Source organism: Rattus norvegicus, chromosome 6 (assembly GCF_036323735.1).
Source record: "Rattus norvegicus strain BN/NHsdMcwi chromosome 6, GRCr8, whole genome shotgun sequence".
In the NCBI taxonomy this organism is placed as follows: Eukaryota; Metazoa; Chordata; class Mammalia; order Rodentia; family Muridae; genus Rattus; species Rattus norvegicus.
The window spans coordinates 30979045-31004759 of record NC_086024.1 but is presented as its reverse complement, the minus strand read 5'-3'; the positions used below and the strand labels follow the sequence as shown (position 1 = coordinate 31004759).

The window sequence follows — 25715 nt, the reverse complement described above, 5'->3', positions numbered from 1 at the left end:
GACAGGTGCGAAGGGCCAGGAGGCTGTGGGGATGACTGGATCCCACCTCTGAGGAGTCAGACTGCGGAAATACAGTGAGATCCAAGTTTATTGGTGGAGCTGCAGTGGAGTCCCCCCTCTCCCTTGGGAAAAGCTGAGGACACAGCACCAACACAGGGATGGACAGACAGATCCCATATGGACACACAAGTGGAGCAGACTCACAACGACCAGCACAGCCACACAGGCACAGGGACACACAGGCCACAGCACCAAAGGACGCAAATATACAACACACAAAACCACAAGACTAGGGCACACAAACAAAGTGCAGGCTTTGGGGCCCCTGCATAGACAAGAGCAAGGATCACGTGGGGAGGGGGCCCCTGCTGACCTCCCCAGGCATAGGCACACGAACAGCACACAGACAGGCAGATGTCCCCAGCTAGCCAGCCAGCCTGCCACAGGGACACAGGAATCGTAGAGGACAAGCATGACTCTCTCCATGTGGAGCACGGATGGCAGGGGGCTTCCACACGCCCCACACCCCTGAATCGCTTACAGCTATTCAATCCGATCCTCCCCTCCCCCCACTGCCTTCATATACACTTTGGTCTTGACCACCGGGGCAGGGGTGAGGGCATTTGGCAGGTGGAAGATGGAGAGAGAAAGGTCTCTTCTGTGATCTGGGAGGCAGGTGCTGAGGGTCCAGGCACAAGCCTAGTCCTGGCAGTGGGGCGAGGGTGGGGCTGAGGCTCAGGCTTTGGGGGGCTCCCGGCAGCGAAGACAGTGGGCCATCTCAGACCGGTATTTCTCCACCTGCAGGGTGCAGCTAGAGAATCCAAACCGGGAATAGAGCCGGGATGAGGCTTCAGCCAGGATGGCTTCAGGGTCAGCCGTGGAGTCTGTGGGAGGGCGATAAGAGGCAGCTCAGTCCCCGGGGAGTCCAGCACAGCCCTGGGCTATGATAAGGAGTGGAGGGCCCCAGCACAGCAGAACCCCAAAGGCCTCAATAAGGCTCCCGATTTTCCTTCTGTGTCATATGAACAGCACGAAATTTTAAATAAAACGTGAGACTCACTCCAATGGGCTATGCTAACACTAAATCAGGCCCCCTCACCTCTTTCTTCCTGCCTTTGAGCATCAACAAAAGGCTGGCTACTTCAGCAGTCTGCCAGATGTTAAGTATTCTGCCCCACTGTCCCTCTTGAGGTACCATCCAACATCCCACAAGTTATGATATTTTTGGCATCCAAATTGCATGCCTCTGATTGCTTCTTGCATCTGGGAGAAACTCAAAAACCCTTTGTCAGCTCATGAGTCACTGTATATGTGTTTTAATAGTTGAATCATAATGTAGATATAATTTATATTCAGCTCTTTTTTTTTCTCAAGCATTATACCACAACATTTCCCCTAGTTGCCATACAGGCTTCATAATCACTGCTTTAAATAGCAATGTGATAGCCTACTGAATAGAGCGGTCACACGTCACCAAACTACGTCCTGGAGGTAATGGTGATGTTTTAATGGTACTGGGTTCCCCATGCTGCTTCAGAGGCCTGGATGCCCAGGCCTTCTTGTCTTTAGAATGTGTGTATGCATGAGGATGCACATGAATGTGTGTATGCACGGGGGTGGGGGGTGTGGGGGACAACGTATTTCATAAGTGAATCCCAGCACCTCAGGAGGCTGAGGCACTAGGATCTCAGGGGCAGCCTGGATACACACTGAGACTCAGACTCAAACAAACAAACACTGCCTCAGTATTCTAGGTTGTCCCGCTGTGGAAGTGAGGGGCTGGTTCTGAGAAGGTGCTGGTTGAGTTAACGCACTCACCAATAGCCAGGTGTGCGGAGGCAACGTGGTAAGTAAGCGTCAGCGCCCACAGGTGGAGATCATGGGTGGCTCGGACACCCGGCACTGACAACAAGGTGTCCCTTACAGGCTCAAATTCCACACTCCGAGGGGCACCTGCAACCAACACCACCTTGTTCCTGCCAGGGCCTGCCTTGTTCAGGGGCAACTCCACCGACTCCACCCTCCCCAGCCCCTTCCTTGCCCACCCCGTTCTTCCTGGCAACAGGCCCCACAAATCAGCTTTCTCCTGGTGTTTTAGAGAAGGGGTGCGAGCTGAGGGAGACCCAGGGCGGGAAGCATCAGTGCTGAATTCACCTTCCATGAGGACGAGGAGAACATCTCGAAGTGTAGGAGCTGTGGACCCAAGGGCGCAGATAGAGAAGAGGAAGGTGCTGATGGGGTCGGCCACCTTGTACTGGGGCTGTGGAGACAAAGCAGCACTGATGGCTCAGAGGAGGCTCTGGGTCCATCTTTGCAATCAACCTGAAGGCACCCTGGGACTCTTGCAGAGGGATAAGGAGCCATGCCCCAAAGCTGGGAGAGGCCCTGGGAAGCTAGAAGGCGAAGTGGATGAGGGAGGCAGCAGGCACCAAGAGGAGGGGAGGGGATGCAGAGTCTCACCACAGCCTCTGTCATAGTACCTTGAAGTAGATGAGGATAGAGGCGGCCAGGACCCCGAGGCTCTGAAGGAGATCTCCCAGCACATGCACAAAGGCAGCCCGGACACTGGTGTTTCCCAGGGACAGTGGGTGCCCGTGCCCCTCCTCCAGTGGTGCATACTCTGCACCCCTAGGTCCGTGGCTGTGGGGGGCTCCAGTCTGGTGCAGCACAAAGGCCATTCTGAAGAAGGAGAGCAGTTCAGGCAGATGGCCCCACTCACCTTCCCATACAGCACCCACCTCCACCTCTTTCCCATCCTGGAAAGAAAATACCATTGCCTGGCAGAGAAAAGTTAGGCTGTCGGGGACAAAAGATACTGGACAGGATACCAGAGATGGGGATGAGTGTCCTGGTCCTGTTCTTTAAACTGTGACCTGGCCCCCTGGAAGTATCCTTTACATTAACAGGAACTAGGAGGAAAAGCAGCACTCAGGGATTGAGAGACTTAAGACCGAACTAGTAAAAGACCTGAGCAGGGGTAGTATCCAGGAGGCCCTCAACAAATAAGCATCTCCTGGCTCAACTGTCTCTCTCCCATCCTTTTTCAGGCACACCCAATGAAGACAATGGAACACACACACACACACACACTTACACACACGCACACTCTACCATCCTGGTAGAACACCCTCTCACCCTGGGCCCCACGTGGTGCTCACTCCACACCAGGACGTACATCATGTTGGCACAGACAGCAATGCTGGCAGTCAGCAGCATGGCGCCCGCCTCAATGTGGTAGTCACTGTGAAGCAGGCGGAGGAAGGCCAGGTACAGGAGGATGCCGGTGACTATCCAGAGGGAGACCACGGAGGCCAAAGCTCCCAGAGTCTCTGCCGAGGAGAACAGCTATCATCAGCTCAGGGCCTGGCAGGGCTGGAGGGGCACCAAACCATGCAAGGGCTTACCTGAGCGGTGCCAGCCAAAGGTCATGGTGCGGGTGGCTGGCCGAGTAGAGAGCCAGAGGGAAAAGAGGCTGGCCATCATACTGCCTATGTCTGCCAGCAAGTGGGCGGCGTCGGTCATGATGGCCAAGCTGTGTGCTAAATACCCACCTGCAAGGGGGAAATGCATAACCTGACTCTAGGAAACATGCAGTATGAGCACATAAATATGAAAAAGAAAGGGGGAGGGGAACACCAACAACAGACTGGGGTTCTCTCATGTGGTAAGGACACAGGTATTATTTCTTGTCTTTCCACAACAATAGATTTGATTGTCATAACAAGAGGCTAATTATTAATGGCTAGTTTACACAGGGCCTCGGCCACAACCCACATGCTCGCTCGTTCACCTAGAATTGCCCCCCCTCCATGTCCCGCCCTTCCAGTCCCTCCCGGCCTTTCTCTTCCTTGCTTCTCCACCAAGGAAGCCAGGGGTTCTTGATGGAGAGTGGTCTAGGAAGTTCAGGATATGGGACTGGAGGGTTCCCCAACTTACCAACCACCTCCCCAGCCATGAAGATGAAGCACACGACGCAGGCAGCATACAGCTGCCTCCGGGCCTGCGCCCTCTCTGGAGAGAGGCCTGACTGAGACACGCGGTTCTTGTGGCAGTGGTGGAAGGCCATCCCCTCAAGCTTGGGCCCCTCCGGCAGGGGCTCTGAGGGCTCTGTGAAAAGACTGAGGCAGGCAACATGTTCACCCGGGAGCCTGACCCCAGCACTGACCTGGTCACTCAGTGCCTGCCTCAGCAAATGAGCCCACCTCTGCCCCTTCGCTAGACCCTTCATGCCCAAAGCTTTTCAGGCATGTGGGGCTCTAATGAACAGGCAGACCCGGCCTCTCATAGACAAGGCCATAGAGTTCTGGAGCTGCAAGTATCTTACAGCAGTGTGGTCTAATGTTCTAACGAATGAATGTGAAATGTGAGGCTCAAACGGGGGAAGGACGGGTAGGGGCCACACAGCTGGCAGGTGGGGGAGCAGAGACTAAACACTGACCAAAATGTCTATGTGAGATGCAGCTCAGGAATGCAAAACGAGCGGATGCTCTTCCTGAATGATGAGGGTTCTTAGTGAGCAGAACGCATGTGGACCAGACACAGTGGTGCACAGCAGAAGGCAGATGTTGCTCTTGGAGGAATTCCGGGTATTCTCAAGGGAGTTCTAGTGGGGAGATGGCGGGAACCACAAGAGAAGGGCCTGGAGAAATGTGGAGGGTTGTGACAGAGACAGGTCAAAGTGCCAGAGAAACACAGAAGAAAGCTGGTACAAGAACACAGTATAGGTAAACAGGCCTCAGGGCACTTCTCTCTCAGCCTTGTTCCAGTGCCACAGTTCCCAAACTGTCTGTCCCTTCCTCCCAAGACAGGAGATGCAAGTGAGGTCCTTTGAAAGGAGCACTAGATTTAGAGTCCAGCCCAAGTTATCCAGTAGGCCCACACATCCCCTGACAATAGGGATGGGCCTTACTTAGGAATGCCACAGGCAGAGCTCAAACAGACTGGGTCTATTCTAGCCCAGTTCTCACTCCCCAACCATCCTTTGCAAGGAAAGAGCAGAATACAGGTCCTCAGCACAGAAAGCAGGCCTGAAATACAGGAGACACAAGGGTCCCTGAGGGGAAAGGATGGCTCTAGAATAGATAGATCCCACGGCAAATGGGAAGAGGCCCTGGGAGCCATCCGGATGGAGAGAACACTGCTGAAGGGGTGAGCCAAGGTGGGGGGCACCCAGAGGTTATCGGGGAGACTCTGGAGGGGGGAGGTAGGTTTATTTCTCAAATGGAAAACCCTTTCCCAGACTGAGAATGAGTGTGCACGATTCTGGCACTCCCAGAAGACACAGGGAGGTGATGGTGGCTTCAGAGCCCATCTCTGTTTGTTCTGTGAATTATACCATATATATGCAAACAAGGAGCCCAGTCTACTAGGACACAACTGTATAACGTGATTTCCACCAGGGAGAAGCCGGGGGTGGGGGGCGGCGGCTGACCAAGCCATTGTAGGGCACAGGGGAGGGAGGGAGGGAGGGACTGAATGTAGTGGGAATGAACAGGGAGGGCACTGGAGGAAGACACAAGTCATAGAAGCTGCTCCTGACAGGTGGGATTGTGATATCCAGGTTTGAAGCTTGGCATTTAAGTGGGGTGCTGGGTGAAGGACTGAGGCAAAGGGTTCAAAGGAAGGAAAGAACAGACCCCCTGGTTGACAGAGCAAATGTCTTCATTGAAATGACCTTGATGGTGGAGTGGGAGAAAGAGGACATCGAAGAATCTAGAATAGATCTAGCCCAATGCTCTGCCAAGCAACATCATAGGAGGGTCAGGTAAACAGACAGAGCCTCCCGAAAATCCTGCAGGGTTTGGTGACTAATGGTCATGTGAGGGCGGAAATGGCCCGGGAGGAAGATGAGGATGCAGTGTGATGAGGAAGCAGTTGGCTGTGGCAAGTCACCCTCCTCGGGCTTGAAAGGTGCAACACAGGCAGCCATCAATGCAGCCGCCCATCAACAGGCTGCTTCTCCTTTTGTTCCGCATCAAGTGGGCACTAAAGGGCCTCTCTGCTGGGGTGTGGAGGTGTGACTATGTTTTCTCCAGGGCTGGCAGCTGTTTCTTTCCCTGGCCTTCTGAAATTCCCCAACAAACAAGAAAAATGGTTTATGGGATGGGGGAAAACAGTGCAGCCTGGGGTATCCCTGGGGCAAGTAAGAAAGGTTGATGCCAAGTCAAAGGGTACGGGATTAAATGCCAGGGACACAGCTAGAGCCCCACAGCTGCCCACTACTGCAGTCCCCTGCAGTCCTTCTGCTCTCCCATTCTCCCACCCACTCAGGCTTAAGGCCCCCTCCCAAGGAAAGACCTGGTGACACAGAGGACCACATCAGAGACAAAAGGAGAGGACTGGGGAGGGGAAACAGAAAGAATGGAAGAACAGAAGAAAAAAAAAAAAAAAGCCCCAAACCCTGTCAAATTCCAGAGACAAACAGACGGTCTGCTCCCAGACAAAAAGGCCAGAGGAGGTGACCAGGGAGAGTCTGTGGCGGTGGCCACTCGAGATGGCAGGGCAGACGGAGCCGGCGGCGAGCGGCGGGCGCGGGAGGCCCGCAGGGTGCGGGGGAGGTTCTGCCGCCGCCCCCGGCCCGCTGTCCCGGCCGCTGCGCGCCTCATCTCACACCTCGCCACCCCCGGCCCCGTCTGTGCGGAGCCGGGAATACCCCCCGCCGCCCAGCCCGCACCTGCTCCTTCCTCGCCGCCCCCTCGCTCCTCGCGGCGGCCCGCTGAGCCCGGGCGGATCCCCGGGGCCGGGGCCCACAACTGGCCGCGGCTGGATGGGGCACCCTGAGCCCGGGGTGCGCAGGGAAGGGTCCGGGGCCTAAAGCTGGGGCTCCGATAGCTGGGGCTCCGATGCCCCGAAGCGCGGCGCACAGAGCAATGCGGACATCGCCGCACCTGGCCCGCTCGGTCCGACGGAGCGGCGGAGGCGGCGCAGGGGTCAGGAGGCTGAGGGCGCCGCGGCGGCAGGGGACTTGCTTCGCCAGGCCGCGAGAACATGGGGTATCCCGGCAGAGGCGGGGAATGGGGCTGTCTGCGGCCGGCAGATCGGCGGCGCGAAGTTGGGGGGTCGCGGGGCGCTGGGGAGGCGGGTCGGGCCCGCGCCAAGGGAGACAACGAAATGGACCGATGGCATCAGTCTGGCGGCCCCCGGGCTGACGGCCAGCCCAAGTCTGTCCTACCTCTTCAATCGCAGGCCGCCGCCGGCGCTGCTGCGGTCTCGGGGACTCACTAGGCGGGTGGTCTCCGAGCCTCCGCTGGCCGGAGAAGGTTCCATGTCCCCGCTGCCTCGACCGTCTAGGCCGCACAGAGGGGGTGAGGCGGGGCAGGCCTTGCGCCAAATCCCAGCGGCCCAAAGACCACCCGGACTCCCAGCAGGGCCACCAGTCTGGAGGGAACTGCGGTGACTGTGGCGATCGGAGTCCGAACTGCAGAGCCCGCGGCCGCGGGAGCCCCGCCCCACGTGGGGCGAGCTCCCCAAACCCCGCCTCCAGGCTCCCCAGTCTCAATCTCCCACGCCTAAGACCCGCCTTCCAGGACCCGCCCCCAAATCCAAAGCCCCATTTCCCCGCACCAGTGAGACCCGGTGGGGTGGGGTGGGGTGGGGTGGGGTGGGGGTGACAGTGGGGGTGAACCACCACAGCACCCTCTCCCCAAGTCCCGCCCACCGGTTCCCAGCCTGGCTCTTTACATCAAGGGACCCTTCTAACACCAAACTTTTTGAAGGTACACTGATTGCCCTGTGCATGCCGGCCTAGGGACGTCGTCCCACCACCCAATCACTTTGCGGCTCTGGCCCCCACGCGGAGGCAGAAACAGGTGCCAAATCGATCTGGCGAGAAACAGAGAGAATCTGGGGTGAGCAGTGACACATTCCCAAACAACTCTAAGGACTCCAGCCAGAAATCCCACTGTGGAGGCTCTGGAATAGGAATTCATGAGCAAAATCTGCTGCCAAGCACTGTACCGCTAATTATCATGTATTTTTACATAGGGACCTTGGGTAACAAAAAGCTTCCTGCTGTCCTTCTGCCCATACACTATCCTTACTTTCCACACAAGTAAACTAAGTCCCAGAAGCGTACAAGGCCACGTGACCTGGAACAAACGCCCCATCCTTTCCCCCCACCTGCTAGCGACGGGCTAGCAGTTGAAAAGCCTGGACTACCTTCCTCTCACAGGGAGGTTGGGGCGGCGGGAGGTGCTCTGTCACTTCTCGAGGGTCCACAGCCACGGCTTGTTCAGATTGGTCAGCACGTGACTCCTCCCTTGCCTACTTAACTGTAACGCGGTGCTCATTTGGGGAAAGACAAAAGCCCTGAGAAAGGACTGACTTACAGCCGTCGGTGGTTAAGGCTGGGGTCTGACGGAAACTTCAAATGCTCAGTGCTCTCTACTCTTCGCACCTGCCGCCACTGTGGGATGAAAAGAGGAGGAGAATTGAATTGTACATTTTCAGCTGTGACAGTCTGTGAAGAGGAGGGTCCGTGGGAGGAGGGGAGAGAGCAAGGACGGAAAGGGGGGTTAGTGAGCCCAGGCAATAAACCCACCAACCGCATCCTTTGGAACACACCGAGCCTTCTGAATTTAAGGCCCTGGGATTGATACCTGCCCTCAGCACTTCTGTTCCAAACAAGGGGATCGTGTGTGCATTTCCAAAAGGCAAACCAAACCAAACAAAAAACGATAAAGTCAAAGACACCGCGAGAAAGCCACACCGTGTCTGGAAGTGATGGGGTTAAGGCGGGAGAGCTTCGCGGAGGAGGTGAGGCTTAAAACGGATTAGACAAACCGGGCAGCGGGCAGGCTGTTGTTCCGGCGGGGGAGAGTGCGGCTAAGTTCGCGCCAGGTTTGCGGGGCGGCGTGCGCAAAGGGATGGTAGTGAGCGGGAAACAGAGCAGAAAACCCTGTCTGCATGTCCTGGACGCGGGCCTACGCCCACGCGCGCCCGGGGCCACTGTCCGCCTTCCCTCTGTGCCGGCGTCTGGACCAAAGGGGGCTCTCTCCTTCCAACTTCCCAACGGTCTCGAGGGCCTCAGCTCTCGGCTTGCGTCTCAGGAGGACATACTGAGGAGAGCCAGCCACCAGGCAAGGTCACCTTGTCGGCCCATGTCAGAGCAAAGGTGGAAATCATGTGTCTGTCCAGCTAAACCAGCGAGCTCATCTTGCCCAGCACCGTCGGTTTTCTAAATTTACTGCTTGCCCTGGAGTTCCCCGGATTCCAATGGCGCTGGTGCTTAAGTGGCCAAAGAGCCATTCCGCACTTCAGAGATCAGTGTGCTAGCTCCCCCCCCCCCGCCCCAATCCCCCCTCCCTGAGGCCCGGGCGAGCTCCAGAATGAGGAACCGGCTTAGACACGCCTCGGTCGATGACGACAACAGGGAGCATGACAACAATGGCTTCCTCTGGGATTTCCCTTCCTGGGCAGCCCGTAGCGCGCGCAGAGCATTCCCGACTGCCCGGGAGGGGGCGCCGATATTGGCAGGTGCCGGACCCAACACCGGGTGGGAAGCCGGCAGGCCTGGAAGTGAAAGAAACGTCGGATGGATGACAGCCTCACTGTGTGTCTGGCTGCCTAATGCACCGCCTCCAGCAGCCCAGAGCGCCGGCAGGGGGAAGACCAACAGTTGCCTTCGCTTGGGAAGCTATGTAAGAAAAGCTTGGCAGTAAAACCCGCGTTTGTGCCTGTTTCTCTGGGAGGCACCAAGAGGCCCTACTGGAATTTTGCACAGGGTCTGTATGAATGACAGGCATGGGTGAATCATACTGCACTTGGAGACAATGTTGGAAGGCCAGCCTAAGGCCTTATGGAACTGTCCAGTTTAGTCCATATGACTCCTACCCTCCCCCTCCACTGCCATCCTAGCTGGGGATTGGTGATGGGTGAGACAGACGTGCTCCCTCTCCTAATACTTTCTACAGAGTTCTCTTCCATGGTCCTTTGTTAACCAGTGTAATACTGATTCACTGATACATCCAGCCACCTGCCCTGCTATGCCCTCTCTAACAGTCTCCCCTAAGGTGACTCACTGTTCATTTCTTAGTTTCCAAGAGGCTCCAGTGACGCAGGAAATTCTGGATGTCCCCAGAAGGACAATTCAGGGCCAGATTCCAGAGGGCCTCTGTCAGAACAGCCTAGAAACTGCAGGGTATCCAGGTTAAAAGTCCACCCTGAACCAGCTCCCATCGGGAGTGGAAGCATTGAAGTCAGGATTAAAGCTGGGCTCAGGTGAAATTTGCAATCTAAGCATGCTGTGCCCCAGCGCCCCACTAGTGGCTGCCACATGGTCCTCAATTAAGCCATTCCAAACAGGAGAAGTGGGCTGAGGCTGTAGAGGGCAGAGGAGGCCGCCGAGAGCCTGCAATTTAAATCTCCTCAGCCCCAGGGAGCCTTCCCTGGCTCTTAACTGGGTCAGGTCTCACACGAAACACCCTCCCTCCTCTGCCTGAACAGGCACCACACCGAACTCTAACTGTCATTCAACAGCTGTTTGACTCTTCACTTGGCTCCAAGGATATTTCTCTCCTGCTTCGCTGCCTGCCTATTTTCTCTCCTTGTTGCTTCGTCTTTTCAATCTCTTAATGATGGATCAGTCCAGGACTTGGCATTCACTCCTACGGAGCTATCCTACTGCCTTAAGCCTTTAAATGGTGCCGAGTATGGTGCCGAGTAACAACAGACAGCGGTGGCTGTGGAGGCTGGATTCGGGGTAGAGGGAAACCATCATCCTATTTTCTGTTTGAAATGTATTTTATTTATTTATTTATTTTTTTGGTTCTTTTTTTCGGAGCTGGGGACCGACCCCAGGGCCTTGCGCTTCCTAGGCAAGCGCTCTACCACTGAGCTAAATCCCCAACCCCTTGAAATGTATTTTAAAAGAGTCAAAGCATCTGCGGATGATGGTTCCTTCCTGGTGTCATCTCCATGCCACCTCAAGTGTCTCGTGTGTGTGTGTGTGTGTGTGTGTGTGTGTGTGTGTGTGTGTGTGTGCGCGTGCGCGCACGCCTCAGGTTTTATAAAGTTAAAAACTGAGCTCCTGGTTACTACCCAACCCCAACTCTCCTCTTCCGGAAGTGCTCCAATGTCAGACCACAACACCACCATCCATTTGCTCTGGCCACAAACCTTACAGCCATCCTGTCAAGAGTCAACGTGTCAGCACAGCCTGCTCCCTCCACACCACCTGACCTGTCCTCCCAGTGGCTGCCTTCACCTCCCAGTGACCTCCCCATTCCCAGTCAGGTAGCCAGGCAGCACAGGTCAGATTCATTCGTTCATATTCTCATTCATTCTCTCTCTCTGTCTGTCTCTGTCTCTGTCTCTGTTTCTGTCTCTGTCTCTGTCTCTCTCTCTCTCTCTCTCTCTCTCTCTCTGTGTGTGTGTGTGTGTGTGTGTGTGTGTGTGTAGCCCTGGCTATCCTTGATTTGTAGACCAGGCTGTCTTTAAACTCCGAGATCGGTCTCTTCGATCTCCCAAGTGCTGGGATTTAAGGCGTGCACCACCACCGCCCTGCTAGTCATTTTCTCTCTTATGGAGAGGACAGGTCACAGTCCTTCCATTAGCCCACAGGTCCCTGCACTGAACTCACTTCCCACTCACCAGCTACCCTTACCTTCTGTGAGTCCCACAATGCTAAACATACCAGACAAGCCTCTGCCACAGGACATTGGCCCTTGTCCATGTTTCTAACTGTAGGGAACTCTGTCGAGTGTGCCAGTGACCTAGTTCTATTTCCTAGGTCTCAAACCCAGGGCCTGTGCACGCTCAGAAAGTACTCCACCACTGCTGAGCTACAAACCTGGCTCTAGCCTTTTACTTACCTTTCTTACCATTTTTGCCCAGTAGAAGAATGTAAGCTCCAAGCCAGATGTGCTGTCATCTGCTTGTAATCTCAGCACTCAGGCGGCTGAGGCAGGAGGATTCAGAGTTTGAGGCCAGCCTGGGCTGCAGATAGAGAACCCTTTCTCATTTAAAATTAAAGCAAAGCAGAACCAGGACAATGGTGCAGAATAAAGGCACTTACCGCCAAATTTGACAACATGAGATCAATTCCTAACCACATGCCCAAAAGAGAAAAGCAAACACTGCTGGGTGTCCTCTGCCCTCCACGCCAACACACACAGGCACACGTGCAAACATACACACACGAAATAAACAAACAATGGGATGTTAAGTGTGGGGGTAGCTCAAGACACCAACCCCCCCCCAAAAGTTTTTTAGACAGAGTTTGGTGGCACACGCCTTTAATCCCAGTACTCAGAAGGCAGAAGCAGATGGATCTCTGTGAGTTCAAAGCCAGCCGGGATACACAGGGAGACCCTGCCTAAAAAAAGGTGGGGGTGAACAGAGACTCAGCAGTTAAGAGTGCTTGTTGCTCTTCCAGAGGATTTGAGTTCAGTTCCTATCACCTACATCAGGAAGGTTGCAACCATTTGTAACTCCTTCATGAGCACATACCCATACCTCACATGCCCTTAAAAGAAATTAAAAATAAAGCTTAAAAAATAAGCAAAATAGTACAAAAAACGTAAACTTTAGAGCTTGTGTGTCTGTGTGTGTATATCATGTCTATGTTGTTGTGTGTATGTATGTGGATAAAGTGTGTCACTGTATACAGGTGGAGGAGTCCGTTCTTTCTTCCTCTGTGTGTGTACCCAGAACTGAACTCAGGTCACCAGGCTTAGCAGCATGAACTTTACCCACTGAGCCACCTTGAGAGACCCTAAAGGTTTTCTGTCTTTATCCCCAGTACCTACAACAGATGGACTTAACCAGCATTTGTTAAAGAGCTAGTGGGATTCTCAGTAGGTTATGAGACTAGGTGATAGGACAAGGACTTTAAGGACTTTGGGGGCTGGAGAAATGGGTGTCAGATTGGAACACTTACTGCTCCTGCAAAAGACCAGCGTTGGGTTCCCAGCACCCATGTCAGGTGGCTCAAAGCCACCTGTGACTCCTGCTCCTGGGGATGTAGGCATTTCCAGGCTTACACACACACACAGATACACACACACACTCATACACACACAGACACAGTCACACACACAGACACACAGACACACACATACACACACTCATACACACACAGACACACACACAGATACACACATACACACACAGACACACCACACACACACACACTCATACACACAGACACACACACAGACACACACAGACACACACAGACACACACATACACACACATACACACCACACACACACAGACACACACATACACACACACACACACACATACACATACACACACACACACAAACACATACACAATTAAGACCAAAAAAAAAATCTATTAAAAAGGACTCTGGGGGTTGGGGGTTTAGCTCAGTGGTAGAGCATTTGCCTAGCAAGCGCAAGGCTCTGGGTTCAGTCCCCAGCTTCGAAAAAAAAGAAAAAAAGAAAAAAAAAAAAGGACTCTGGAGGACTGGAGGTGGCTCAGTGGTTAGCACGCCTGTTACCCAGGTCTGAACCTTTGTGATGGCTCACGACCATCTGCAAGTCCAGATCCTGGGGATCCAGTGCCTTCTTTGGCCTCCATGGGCACCAAGCATACACGTGGCACAAACACACAAATGTAGGCAAAACATTTGCACAGAAAATCAATAAATCTTTTTTAAAAAATTTAAAGAAACGGGGTTGGGGATTTGGCTCAGTGGTAGAGTGCTTGCCTAGCATGCGCAAGGCCCTGGGTTCGGTCCCCAGCTCCGAAAAAAAAAAAAAAAAAAAAAAAAAAAAAAAAAAAAAGAAAAAAAGAAAAAAAAATTTAAAGAAATTTGGCCACTCACCAAGGTATCTAAGCTCCAGGCATATCAGCGGTACTTAGTGGATACTTCTTGAACAAGTTAACTGATGATAAAGAAAAAGAGATATTTCATAGGGAGGGGAACACGGACTGAGAACAACAAACATAGCGGAAGAGCGGCTTGGGAACAGTAGGGACAGGTGGGTGGCCGTGGAAGGGCTGTTAGGGAATGGGAGACTCTGAGTTCTGAGAGGGTAAGCAGGTCCTGACTACAGAATTCAATGCCACTTACGCATTGGGAGTGGAGTAAGAAGCCTGGGAGAAGGATGCATTAAGTGGGGGTAGAAAGACACCAGGGTGGGTGGAACACAGTTTCCAAGCCTTTGATCCCAGCACTCAGGAAGCAGAGGTAGACAGATTTCTGTGAGTTCAAGGCCAGGCTGGTCAACAAAGAGAGTTCCAGAACAGCCAAGGCTACAGAGAGAAATCCTGTCTTGAAAAACCAAACCAAACAAAAATCGCAGACAGACAGACAGGAAGGAAGGAAGGATGGATGCCAGGGACAGTTACAGAAGAATAATCCTTGATTTGACTTTTTTTTTCTTTCTTTTTAGAGTCAAGAGAAAAGCAACTTCTTTCTTTTTGAAGTCAGGGGGAGAGAAGACATTACATCATTACAATGATAGTAACAATAATTATTACACTTAAAAAAAAAGATAGATACACCTGGTGGGGTAGTATACTACAATAATCCTAGTACCTGGGAGGCAGATGCAGGAGGATCAGGAGTTCAAGGACATCCTCAACTACACACAGAGTTGAAGCCTGGCCTGACCTATATGAGACCTTGTCTCACAAAGGCAATAAACATTTATCATGAAGCACACTTGGGCCGGAGATGGCTTAGCAGGTAAAGGCGGCATCCATCAAGCCTGATGTCCTGAGTTCTATTCCCAAGACCTACATGATGGAATGAGATGCTTGTCCATTTGGCTACAATCAGAATCCACTAAAAACCAACTTTTCAGTTTTAGCCTTTAGTTTAATTATTTATTTTTTCCAGACAGAGGAGGAATTTTTCTTGTTTTCTTTTTGTTTTGTTTAAGGGTTTATCTGTTTACACATATGAGAATTTGTCTTCATGTACATCTGCACACCAGAAGAGGGCATTCCCATGGGTATACAGTTAGAGATGGTTGTGAACTTTCATGTGGTTGCTGGGAATTGAACTCAGGACATCTGGGAGAACAGCCAGGGCTCTTAGCTGCTGAGTTATCTCTCTAGCGGGAAAAAATTTTCATGACTGAATCATCTGACGTCGGAAAGACCCGCCCTAAATCTGGGATCTTCTGAGATGGGAAGGTCCACCTTAAACCTAGACCAGACCTTCTGGGGGCAGCCTATACAAAGGACAGGGAAGAAGGAAGCTTGCTCTTTGCCTGTTTGCCCTGGCACTCTCTGGAAAGTTCATTCCTACACTGGCGTCAGAGCCTACTTCTTTGAAACTCTGGTGTCTCCTGAAGACCAGCTGAGATAACCAGCCTCGTGGCCTGAACAGCTACTGGATTCTTAGACATTCAGTCTCGAGACAGCCATTGTTAGAATAGTTGTGAAGTAGACTAAGGTAGAAAAGACCAATTATTAGATGCTGATTTTATGAGTGGTTTACTCAAAGCTCTGCTTGGACTGCCTACTTAGGAAGCGTGACCTCACGTGCCACCTGAAGCAGATGACCTGGGAAAGCAGCTCAAACAGTGGGTCCCTGACAACCCGATGGCCGCTACTCTGTAAAATCTTGGTTGCTTGACTGCCCCGCCTTGTGGTTTATAAATGTGGACTATAAAATGAGAATACAAACGGCACCCAGGATCAGAGATTTTCAGTAGCTATCTTAGCTTATGTGTACGGCTGACGTCGTTTTTCTCCCACCCTCATTAGAGGGCTCATTTCAGAAATTGTTGTGGATTGCCTGGGTGCTGTCTGTGTTTTGACGCTAATTCTGCTTCCAGAGAGGGACTGACCTCTTGAGGAGTGGGTCACATCCTCAGGTGATCTCACCGAACCTTCTCCCCATTCTAACAGCTGTGACTGGGCAGTGGAAGGGAAAGGTGGGGCTGGGAGTTTTGGGGAGAGAGAGAGGAAGGGGAGAGGAGAACAGAGGAGAGAGAGGAGGATGGAGGAAGATGGAGCAGAACCACGTGGCCTGGAGAAGCCCCAAGTGACAAGGGATCTCATAGCTGGGGAATAGAGTAGTGTAGTGGTGAATCTGTCCAATCTAGGCAGGCAGCTTATAAACATTATAACTGAATTGTGTGATCGCTGCATGGGCTTATTGGGGTTGGAGATTTACCACAACAAGAAACATTCCGCCAAGGGGCTGGGGATTTAGCTCAGTGGTAGAGCGCTTACCTAGGAAGCGCAAGGCCCTGGGTTCGGTCCCCAGCTCCGAAAAAAAGAACCAAAAAAAAAAAAAAAGAAACATTCCGCCAACAGTGGGGACAAAACCTATAAACCGCTCTAATAAATCTCATGTATCTGTATCTGTATCATCTGTATATATAGAATATATATTCTAACCTAATATATTAATAATATATAACCTAACCTAATATATAGCATTTTTAGTATTTATATTCCTAACACTAACCTGAGATAATCCTATATGAATATATATATTGTATCATCTATTTTTTCTATCAGTTCTGTCTTTCTAAACCAGTGGCTCTCAACCTTCCTATGCTATGACCCTTTTAGTATAGTTCCTCATGTTGTGGTGACCCCAACCATAAGATTATTTTCATTGCTACTTCATAACTGTAATTTTGCTGCTGTTGTGAATCATAACCCCTGTGAAGGGGTCATCCAAGCCCAAAGGAGTTTTGACCCACATGTTGAGAAGTGTTGCTCTAGAGACCTCACCCTGACTAACATGGGACAGAAACCATAGAGGGCAGTCATTGCATAGACCCTAGGTTGGAGTCAGGAGACAGTTTGGACCCCATGGGTGACTTTCGGTAGTAGCTCAGCCCCTCTCTTTGGAAAATGCGTGCTTCAATTAGGAAATGAAGGAATCTGGATGCAATTAAATCTTACGGTTCTTTTCAGCTCAAAATCTGTCATTCTAGAACCTGCTTGTTGGGTGTGACAAATTATGATCTCTCTCTTTCTCTCCTACTACATATGTTCATATTTATACAAATATATATGGTATAAATAAGCCAGTGTCTGCTGTCTTGTGTATTCTAGCTATATGACTACAATGTGTTTTTGTTTGTGGATAAATAAAGGATGCTTCATGGTTTCTTCAAAGAGGACCAAATGGCTGTGGGGTAGGCTGTGGGATACAATAAGCTCACTGACTCGAGGTATGATGGGAAAATAAAGAATCCAGAAAACTGAATCTGACAAGGTTATTTTGTTGTTTCATTTCCTATTATTTTGCAAGCAAATCTAAGTTTTGGAATCAAATGGGAGTAGCAGGTGATTTTACAGACATGGAAAAATGTCCGAGGTGCAGGGATCTGTTTGAGACCACATGGCTTGTTAGAACCAGAGCCAGAACGGAGATCTAGGGTCTGACTTGCAGGCTCAGTAACAGGAGTGAGAAGAGAGCCTGCTCATGGACCAATAAAGAGCCCTTGGTGTCTGGAAAGCAGAGCATAGAGGCCTCGGGTCACAGCACACCAGGCCCTCTTGCCTGTTCTGTTTAACCCTTTGAGGTCGCCAGGCTGCGGTATCTTTTTATTCAGAGCAGAGCTTCACAAGAATGAAAGGCTCTTTCAAGGGCCACAGACTAGGATGAATTAGAATACCAGAGGATATGAATAAAAAGAAATCACATTCTGGAGCCTCTGGCAAGACTCGGCTCATCTCCGTAAAGCAAGTAAATCACGCTGTCTACATCCAAGGTCAGAGATGGTTAGGCACATGTGCTCTTTCCTTCAACCAACCAGCATTCATTGATCACTTTCACTATCCCCATAACTGTGTTAAGAGCTGGATACTAAGAACTAAGTAGCGGGAACATGTTACATATTATGGTTACATATTATCCGTTGTGCCCCCCCACCCCTGGCTTTCAACTCTAGAACTGTATGGGGAAAGATACTCTGTCACCTTGTCTACTTCCCCGGCTTCTAGCCCAGGGAACTGTTGCTGGCCAACCTCCAGGCTTACTTTCTATAGGAGGGAGATCCTTTAGTTCATTCGGCAAATCATGGATTCACCGTGAGCCAGGCATAGATGTAGGTACTGGAGACACAAACCAACAATGTCCCTGCCCCTATGGGCATCAACTGAGAAAGTCAAAGGTTAAACAAATTAATAAGAAAATGTGTGTCTGTCTGTCTGTCTGTCTGTCTGTATCACGGAGAAGGTTACGATGTACGTAAGGAGGAAAAGAAGTCAGTTTAAAACCCTGGCTAAAGCCAGGCATGGTGGTGCATTCCTTTAGTCCCAACGGTGTGAGTTTGAGGCCAGCCTGGTCTACAAAGTGAGTTCCAGGACAGCCAGGGATGCCCAGAGAAACCCTGTCTTGATAAAAACCCTGTCTGGGGAAGCATGCTCCTGAGACCTATGAAGATGAGGTGTGAAACTCAGGAAGAACCCAGGGAAGAGGAAACACTGTCCTCAAAGTGACAGGAAAGGAGGGAGGCAAACCCCGGCAGGGCAAGCAGTACAAAGGTTCTCCAAGACCCTGGAGGAAGGGGCAGGGCAGAGCCACACTGACCTGGGAAACAGAGGTAAGGAATCCACTGTAAGTGGCTCTGTGCCTACTGCTCTCCCTCCCCCGCAGGTCCTAAGTGAGCTGCTGTGTCCCACTGGTTCTATTGACACTTGGTGCTGTTGAAAATTGAGGTTGGAAAACCAAATCCGACACAAACCAGTACGTGAGTGGCTTCCCCTTTCCTGGTTGCGTGGGTAACTTCAAATCTCATCTGACCTGATCCTATGGGCTTGGTGAGTATGTTTGCCTAGGTGACTGGCATCTCAGTAATGAAGTATTGACTTAACACTTAAAACCCAGGCGAGAAAGGGAACGGCAAGAATAGCTGTAATAAAGACTACAATCTACACAAGGGGTGACGGACCGGGGTGACTGCTGTGAGAAAGCTTGTTCCATTACATGTTCCAGGAGGCACTGAGAACTCCCCTCTGCAAAGGAAGGCAACACTAGTGCCTCCTGTGAGGAATGACAAGAAGTCCGGTCAGGTAGAGACGAGCCAGCAGGTGTGGATGTAAATGCTTCCTTCAGAGCTTCCCTAGTAAGGAAGTTAACAGCATAGACCAAGAACTTCAGAAATAGTCAATTTGGGGTCAGCAAGGTAACACAGTGGGTAAAAACATTTGCTGGGGGTGGGGGGAAGCCCAATGGCTTGCATTTGATCCTCAGAACTCACTAAAGGAGGAAGGGCGAGTTGAGAATTGACATCTAAGAGTGGCTTCAGCCTCCACATGCACCGCATGGCACAGAAACACCTATTCTTTTCGTTTGGTTTCTGGGTTGCTTTTTTTTTTTTTTTTTTCTCGGAGCTGGGAACCGAACCCAGGGCCTTGTGCTTGCTAGGCAAGTGCTCTACCACTGAGCTAAATCCCCAACCCCGCTTTTGGTTTTTGTTGTTTTGTTTCATTTTTTGTTGTTTTGTTTCATTTTTTGTCGTTGTTGTCTCAGACAGGGTCTCACTCTGGCTGTCCTGGAACTCACTATATAGACCAGGCTAATCCTTTGTAGAGGATTCAGGTTCAATTCCCAGCACCCACAGACTTACAACCCTCTATAATTCCAATTCCAGGGGCTCTGATGCTCTCTTGTGACTTCAAGTACCAAGTATACACTGGGTACACATACATTTAGGCAAAGCACCCATACACATTAAATAAAGAAATCTTAAAATAAAAGGGCCAAGTTGGGAAAGCTGAAAAGTGTATACTCAGGGCCAGTTAGATGGCTCACTGGGTGAAAGTAACTGTCACGAAGCATGGCCACCTCAATTCAATCCCTGGGACCAGCATACGGGAAGGAGAGAACTAATTCTCACAAGTTGTCCTCTGATTTCCACATGCTAGTCACCGCAGGTGTCCACACAATGTGTGTATTCACACACACACACACACACACACACACACACACACACACCTTTTCTTTTCTCTCCTTTTAACTCAATAACTCCAATAGCTCCTTTTCCACTACTCAATCCTTAGACGGAAATCAGGAATTTGTTCAAGGACATCTATAAGCTTTTTGATGAAAAGGGTTAACATACCTTCAAGTAGTTATAAACGACTCAATATACAAACTAGATTATATAATTACATTGTAGTATCTCCTTATTCTGGAAGAACAGTAGTGATGTGGCTTTTGGAAAGGATCAAAAAGATCATTTTTAAGGGACGTGCCGACAAACTGTTTCCGTCTACTGCCGCAAATGCCTTAAAAGGAGACAACTGAGTGGTGAAGGAGGAATTTTTCCGGAACACTGATATTTGAGGTGAGTTTCAACCTTTGTAGAGAAGTTTCTTTGTGGAAGGGAAATAAAAAGGGGCAAGTGAAGAGTCCGAGGAAGTCTGCAAAGGTAGTCCTTGCCTTACCTCTCATCTGCTAGGTCACCAAGCCCATAGTTTTTCCGTGAGTGAGTTGAAGACCCGTGACGGTGATCGGGATGGTCATGGCCTCTCCTAAGGGAAGAGGGATGATGTGGAAGGCTGTGCTGGAAGTAACGCTCAGCCCTGAGCCTGAAGGTGAGGCTTCTGGAGCGACATAAGTTCCGGGCTCCCCAATATGGGCTCCCTACTCCGTCCTGCTGGCAGCGCCAAAAAAGGACTCGCTTTTCCTCCAAAGTGCGCAAGCGCAGTTGCCATAGCCCCAGAGACAATATGAAAGTTCACATCCACCGGGAAGAAGGAAGCTTGTGTGAGGCCTACCTGGCTTTATAGAACAATTCTGAGGTAATAAGCTAGGGCTGGAGTCAACACAAGATGCTAGGTTGTCCCAGCACACCCAGAGCTATCTGCCTTCGTTCCCTTGGGGGCCTACTGACCTCCCCCAAAGTGTGCCCCCCTGCAACAGTTCCTGTCACCTCCCCTCTGTCCAGAGAGCCATCCCGCTCTCACTGCTGTGGGCTTGAGCTGAGAGGAAAAGCGTCTAGGTCCTGCTGGGGTCCTGAACCTGACCTCCTCCCGCAGCCAATTTTGGTCTGGCTAGTTCTCTCCATGACTATTATGACTTTGATTTCTGATCCAACCTATGTAGTGGCTGGGTTACCCCAGAATTTCAAACTCGGCCGCCAGCGTGGACAGGTGTAGAGCTACTTCACGTGCAAGAGCTTTAAACAAAGTCAGTCTGGTCTTCGTTTCAGACCTACCTCTCCTTGTTAGGACTCTCTGGTCTGTGAGGTACATGGCAGACAATGGGAAATGTGATATAAGAGGAACCTATATCCTCTTTGACATTTGTGTTCTTCTGCATTCTTAAGATTCAAGTCAGAATAGACTAATATTTTTGACCCTTTGACCCAGAGCATGCCTCGTGCGTATGAAGCAACCCAGCGACTATCCAAGGATGGGAAAAGCCTCTATGCAGTGCTAGAACTAAAGAAGGGTGCTCAGCCTGAAGAGATCAAAAAAGCCTACAGGTTCAATACTCTTTATTCACCCTTGGTAACCCCCGCCTCCCCAATAACTTTAGCATCTTCGAGCCTTATTTATTTTAAAGATTTATTTATTTATTTTATGTATACGAGTACACCGTCACTGTCTTCAGACACACCAGAAGAAGCCATCAGATTCCCATTACAGATGGTTGTGAGCCACCATGTGGTTGCTGGGAATTGAACTCAGGACCTCTGGAAGAGCAGTCAGTGCTCTTAACCACTGAGCCATCTCTCCAGTCCCTGAATCTCTTTTAAAAAAAAAAAATCCTGGTTGGGGATTTAGCTCAGTGGTAGAGCGCTTGCCTCGCAAGCTCAAGGCCCTGAGTTTGGTCCCCAGCTCCGGAAAAAAAAAAAAATCCCAAGACACTTTTATCTTGACATGAGAAGAAATGTAGATCTTGCCTGCTTCCCTCGCCTGCGTCCCTCGCCTGCAACCTCTGTGCCCCATCTCCTATATCCCGTGCATTATCTAAAGACCCAGACCTGCAGTTCATCCTGATCTCCTGTTTCAGTGGCTTCCTGTAGCCCTCCCCACTGTCCTTTTGGTTATTGTCTGGATAGGAAACTGGCCTTGCAGTATCATCCAGACAAGAATCCAGGGAACTCTCAAGCGGCAGAATTCTTCAAAGACATCAACGCAGCCCATGCCGTACTCACTGACCCTACAAAAAAGAAGATCTATGACCGGCACGGCTCGCTAGGGTTATACCTGTACGACCATTTCGGTGAAGAAGGTGTCCGAACCTATTTTATAGTGAACAGTTGTTGGTTCAAGGTACACCGTGCTTCCTACTCCTACACCACGCTTCCTATCCCTTCAGAAGTAAGAAAGGAGTTAGAGGGGCTAGAGAGATGGCTCAGCAGTTGGGAGCACCTTCGGCTCCTGTAGAGGACCTGGGTTTATCCACATCACCCACATGGCAGTTCACTACTATCTATAACTCCAGTCCCAGGGGATCCAGAGCTGCCTTCTGGCTTCTGAAGACACCAGGCATGCACATGGCGCCCAGACATACGTGTAGCTGTGGTGGCACATACCTCTGAGCTCAGCTCTTGGGAGACACTGGGTAGCCTGGGCTATATAGTAAGATACTGTCTGTGTCTATAGAGTAAGGAAGAAAGGCTGCCCTCCTCTCAAGACGAATGTGTCTGTTCTCCCCTTCTGGGTGTGAGGAGGACAGAGAGAGGGGGATCTGCATGAAGGTACAAAAAGGACGGGGGGACCAAGGGCTCTCTCCTCTCTTGTAGACACTTGTTATTCTTTGTTGCCTGCTGACCGGTTGCTGCTGCTGCTGCTGCTGCTGTTTATGCTGTGGTAGACTTAATCCATCAGCTGAGGAAGAAAATGAGAATTACCAAGTGAATGTCTCTTCTCAGCCTTCAAGATCAAGTGAGGAGCAGAGACAGGGATTGGAGGTCAGGTCTCAGTCGGGCATGACAAAGTAGAGTGGAATGAGGGGCCAGTGAGAAAGACTGGTGTGAACGGAGCAGTTAACCCTGAAATGTGAATGTCTCGAGTCTCTCATTGGGGTGAAGAGAGACTGAGAAGGTAGCCAATGTTCCTTATGCTACAGACTGGCATTTCAGTGTAGGCTTTCCTATGGAGGAACTGGCAAAGCACATCTTGCAATGGAAATAGCTGAAGGCTGTTTGCAGATGCAACTTATGCAAATAGAAGGATGATCCAGGAGCAGAGCATTTGCCTAGCACGTGGAAAGCCCTGGATTTCATCTCCAGCGGGTGCGAGCGTGCGTGTGTGTGTGTGTGTGTGTGTGTGTGTGTGTGTGTGTGTGTGTGTGTGTGTGCTCGTGAGGGGATGGCGCAGGAGGAATGCCCTCTGGTGGTGCTAATGGGTAACTGCAAGGTAAGGGTTTGTAGACTTGAAAAAAACAAAACCAAAAAACTGACCAGTTGTTATTATGTTTACTTAAGCAGGCGATAATTCCACCACAGGAACACAAGATAACATTGAAGAAGAGGATTAAGACGTGATGATAATTAAGGAGACGTGAAGAGGAGTGGGGTATATAAATGGAGAAGCAGCGATGGGTAAAGAGTAAGAGAAGCAGTGAGATGGCTGGTCTGGTAAAGGTGCTTGCCACCAAGCCTGACTGCCTGAGTTAGGCCTCTGGGACCCACATGAAGGGAGAGAACTGAGTCCTGCAGACGGTCCTCTGATCTCTGCACACATGCTGTGACACAGGAGCATGCACTCACACACACATACAGACACCTACATTACATATAGTATACACAGAGTAGATACACGTTACATGTGTGTGCATGGAGAGGAGGACTTCAGGTGGGTCATTATTGGGAAATCTGTATTCTCATAGCACTAACCCCAGCTGCTTACATAGAGAGGAATGTGCTTTTGGCTATTGGCGGTTATTCCTAATCAGCTCCCATCTGTTTCTACCATTAGGTACTAGCTCAGCGAGAGTCTCTTGACACTCAGCCCATTGGATACATTGAAGAGAGAAGCAGGTAGCCCTGTCCTGACACTGACCCAGATTTGACTCCTGTTCTTAAAAAACAACCCCTGCTTCAGAAGCTATGATGACATCCTCGTAAGGACAACTCTGCCCTCCACAGTGCCACAGAACCTGTCCCCACAGAACCTTCTGGCTGCTCTTCTTTTTAGCTTCACTCCTGTCTTTATCCACATGAGCCCTCAAGCTGTGTTGGCAACTGTTGGCTGAGTGTGTGCAGCTCTCTCCAGTGGGTGCCTGGGTCAGTGTTGGGTAGGCCCATGAGCACTTACCAGTAACTCCACCAAGATCCTGATCACCAAACAAGGTGGCTCCCATCCCAAGAGCTGTTGGACCAATTGATTCTCCTTTGTTGGAACACTGCATACCTTTTAGCACCAGCCTCATTTCTTTGCAACACCTTTGGAAGGCTGGTCTCACCATCTTCTGGCACCTACACCCCTGGCATTGACATCCCACTCGTAAGACAGCTTGGGAAATTTGTGTTTGTGGCTTCCCCTTGGACTTTGGCTGTGGTCCTGTGGACGGGCTGCAGCCCATGCTCCAGTCCTGCTGCCTCTGTCCTTCACGATACTTCACGCAGGGCGATCCTCTTATCTCTTGTTCTTAGCACAGGGACATGAAATGTGACGGGGACAGACCTCGCAGGATATGTCATTTAGCCCCTCTGTGCTTGGCATCCTCTCTGTATCCCTCCTTATCTTTTCTTTCTTACCCATGTGGGGTCACAGCCTAGGAACGAACCGTCAAACCTCTCTGTACTCACTGGGAGAAAGGCTAAAGAATATCAATAATAAAAAAAAAAAAGCTTTGTCCAATTCCGGTGTGTGTGGGATAGAAAGAGACCAATGACTAGCTCTCATGCCTGGGATGAGGCTGGCATGGTGAGTACTGTGGTCACTGTGGAGCTGGGAGTCAATGATGCCCAGAGCCTGATGGTGGTGGCTTTGGCAGTGTCCTATGACCTCTCTGCAGAGCGATTCGCTTGGGTACAAATAACTTTCCAAGATGCAGAATTTTTCCAGTCAGATCCATTTCTCAAAACTTTTTTTTTCTTTTTCTTTATGTGTGTCTGTGTGAGCATCTGCATGCATGTGTCCGTGTAAATGTCTATGTGCACGTGTCTGTGAGCCCATGAAGGGCGCTGAGTCTCTTGGAGTTACTATTACAGATGGGTATGAGTGCTGGGATTTGAACTCCAGTCCTCATGATTGAACAGCAGGCTCTCCCGGTCACTGAGGCATCACCAGTCTATGCTTGTTTCAGGTTTAAGCAAATTTAGCATCCTTGCAATGGACTAATGTAGTTGTGGACCAGAATCACACGCTCTCACGTCATAATCCTAAGGCAGGTCTGGGCCTGGTACAGCAGCCACCTCTTGCCTTTGAGCTGCTCTCCTAGGATGATGCCACAAGGGCGAGCCAAGGGCTGGTGACGTAGCCCAGTTAGCAGAATGCTTCTCCAGCATGCTTGAGACCCCGAGTTGACCCCCAGCACCACATAAATGGGGATAATGGTGCTTTCCCCTCAACCCAGCACATCGGATGTAGAGGCAAGAGGATCAGGAGTTCAAGGTCATCCATGGCGAGAATGAGTTCAAAGCTAGCCTGTCCTACTCAAGAACCTGTCTTTAATAAGGGAGAAGGAAGAGATTGTTCTCTGGGGAAAGCCACTTGTCACCAGTTCTGAGGACCTGAGTTGGATTTCTGGCACATGCTGCAGAAAAAGAATTTTCTTTTGTCCTGTGACTTCCACTTGTGCTCCAGGTTGCACCCACCATTCCCCCTAAGTAAATAAGTGTAGGGTTGCTTTTTTATATAAAGG

The 25715-nt window shown here is 50.7% G+C and overlaps 2 protein-coding genes across 15 annotated transcripts; one reads left to right on the top strand and one right to left on the bottom strand.

Moving 5' to 3' along the window:
• Positions 1 to 70: 70 nt before the first annotated feature.
• Positions 71 to 20519, bottom strand: Slc30a3 (solute carrier family 30 member 3). Of its 6 annotated transcripts, none has more exons than XM_039112621.2 (10): positions 20339 to 20519; positions 8328 to 8404; positions 4439 to 4639; positions 3937 to 4118; positions 3405 to 3551; positions 3176 to 3329; positions 2481 to 2679; positions 2155 to 2260; positions 1819 to 1953; positions 71 to 884 (listed from the first exon to the last, which is right to left on the bottom strand). In XM_039112621.2, exons 4-10 carry the CDS (start codon positions 4064 to 4066, stop codon positions 736 to 738), a joined length of 1020 nt encoding a protein of 339 aa, XP_038968549.1. In that variant the 5' UTR covers positions 4067 to 4118; positions 4439 to 4639; positions 8328 to 8404; positions 20339 to 20519; the 3' UTR covers positions 71 to 735. The 6 variants fall into 6 exon arrangements, with proteins under 6 accessions (XP_038968549.1, XP_038968550.1, XP_008762748.1 ...); XM_039112622.2 differs by lacking the exon at positions 20339 to 20519 and adding an exon at positions 8782 to 9049; XM_008764526.4 differs by lacking the exon at positions 4439 to 4639 and having other exon boundaries at positions 20339 to 20518.
• Positions 20520 to 20541: 22 nt separating this feature from the next.
• Positions 20542 to 24709, top strand: Dnajc5g (DnaJ heat shock protein family (Hsp40) member C5 gamma). 9 transcript variants are annotated; one of them, XR_001838187.3, is made up of 6 exons: positions 20542 to 20695; positions 21266 to 21381; positions 21961 to 22174; positions 22648 to 22789; positions 23335 to 23455; positions 23825 to 24709. XR_001838187.3 is itself a non-coding variant. In XM_017594246.3 (6 exons), exons 2-5 carry the CDS (start codon positions 21269 to 21271, stop codon positions 23389 to 23391), a joined length of 552 nt encoding a protein of 183 aa, XP_017449735.1. In that variant the 5' UTR covers positions 20542 to 20695; positions 21266 to 21268; the 3' UTR covers positions 23392 to 23422; positions 23825 to 24709.
• The last annotated feature ends 1006 nt before the right edge of the window (positions 24710 to 25715 follow it).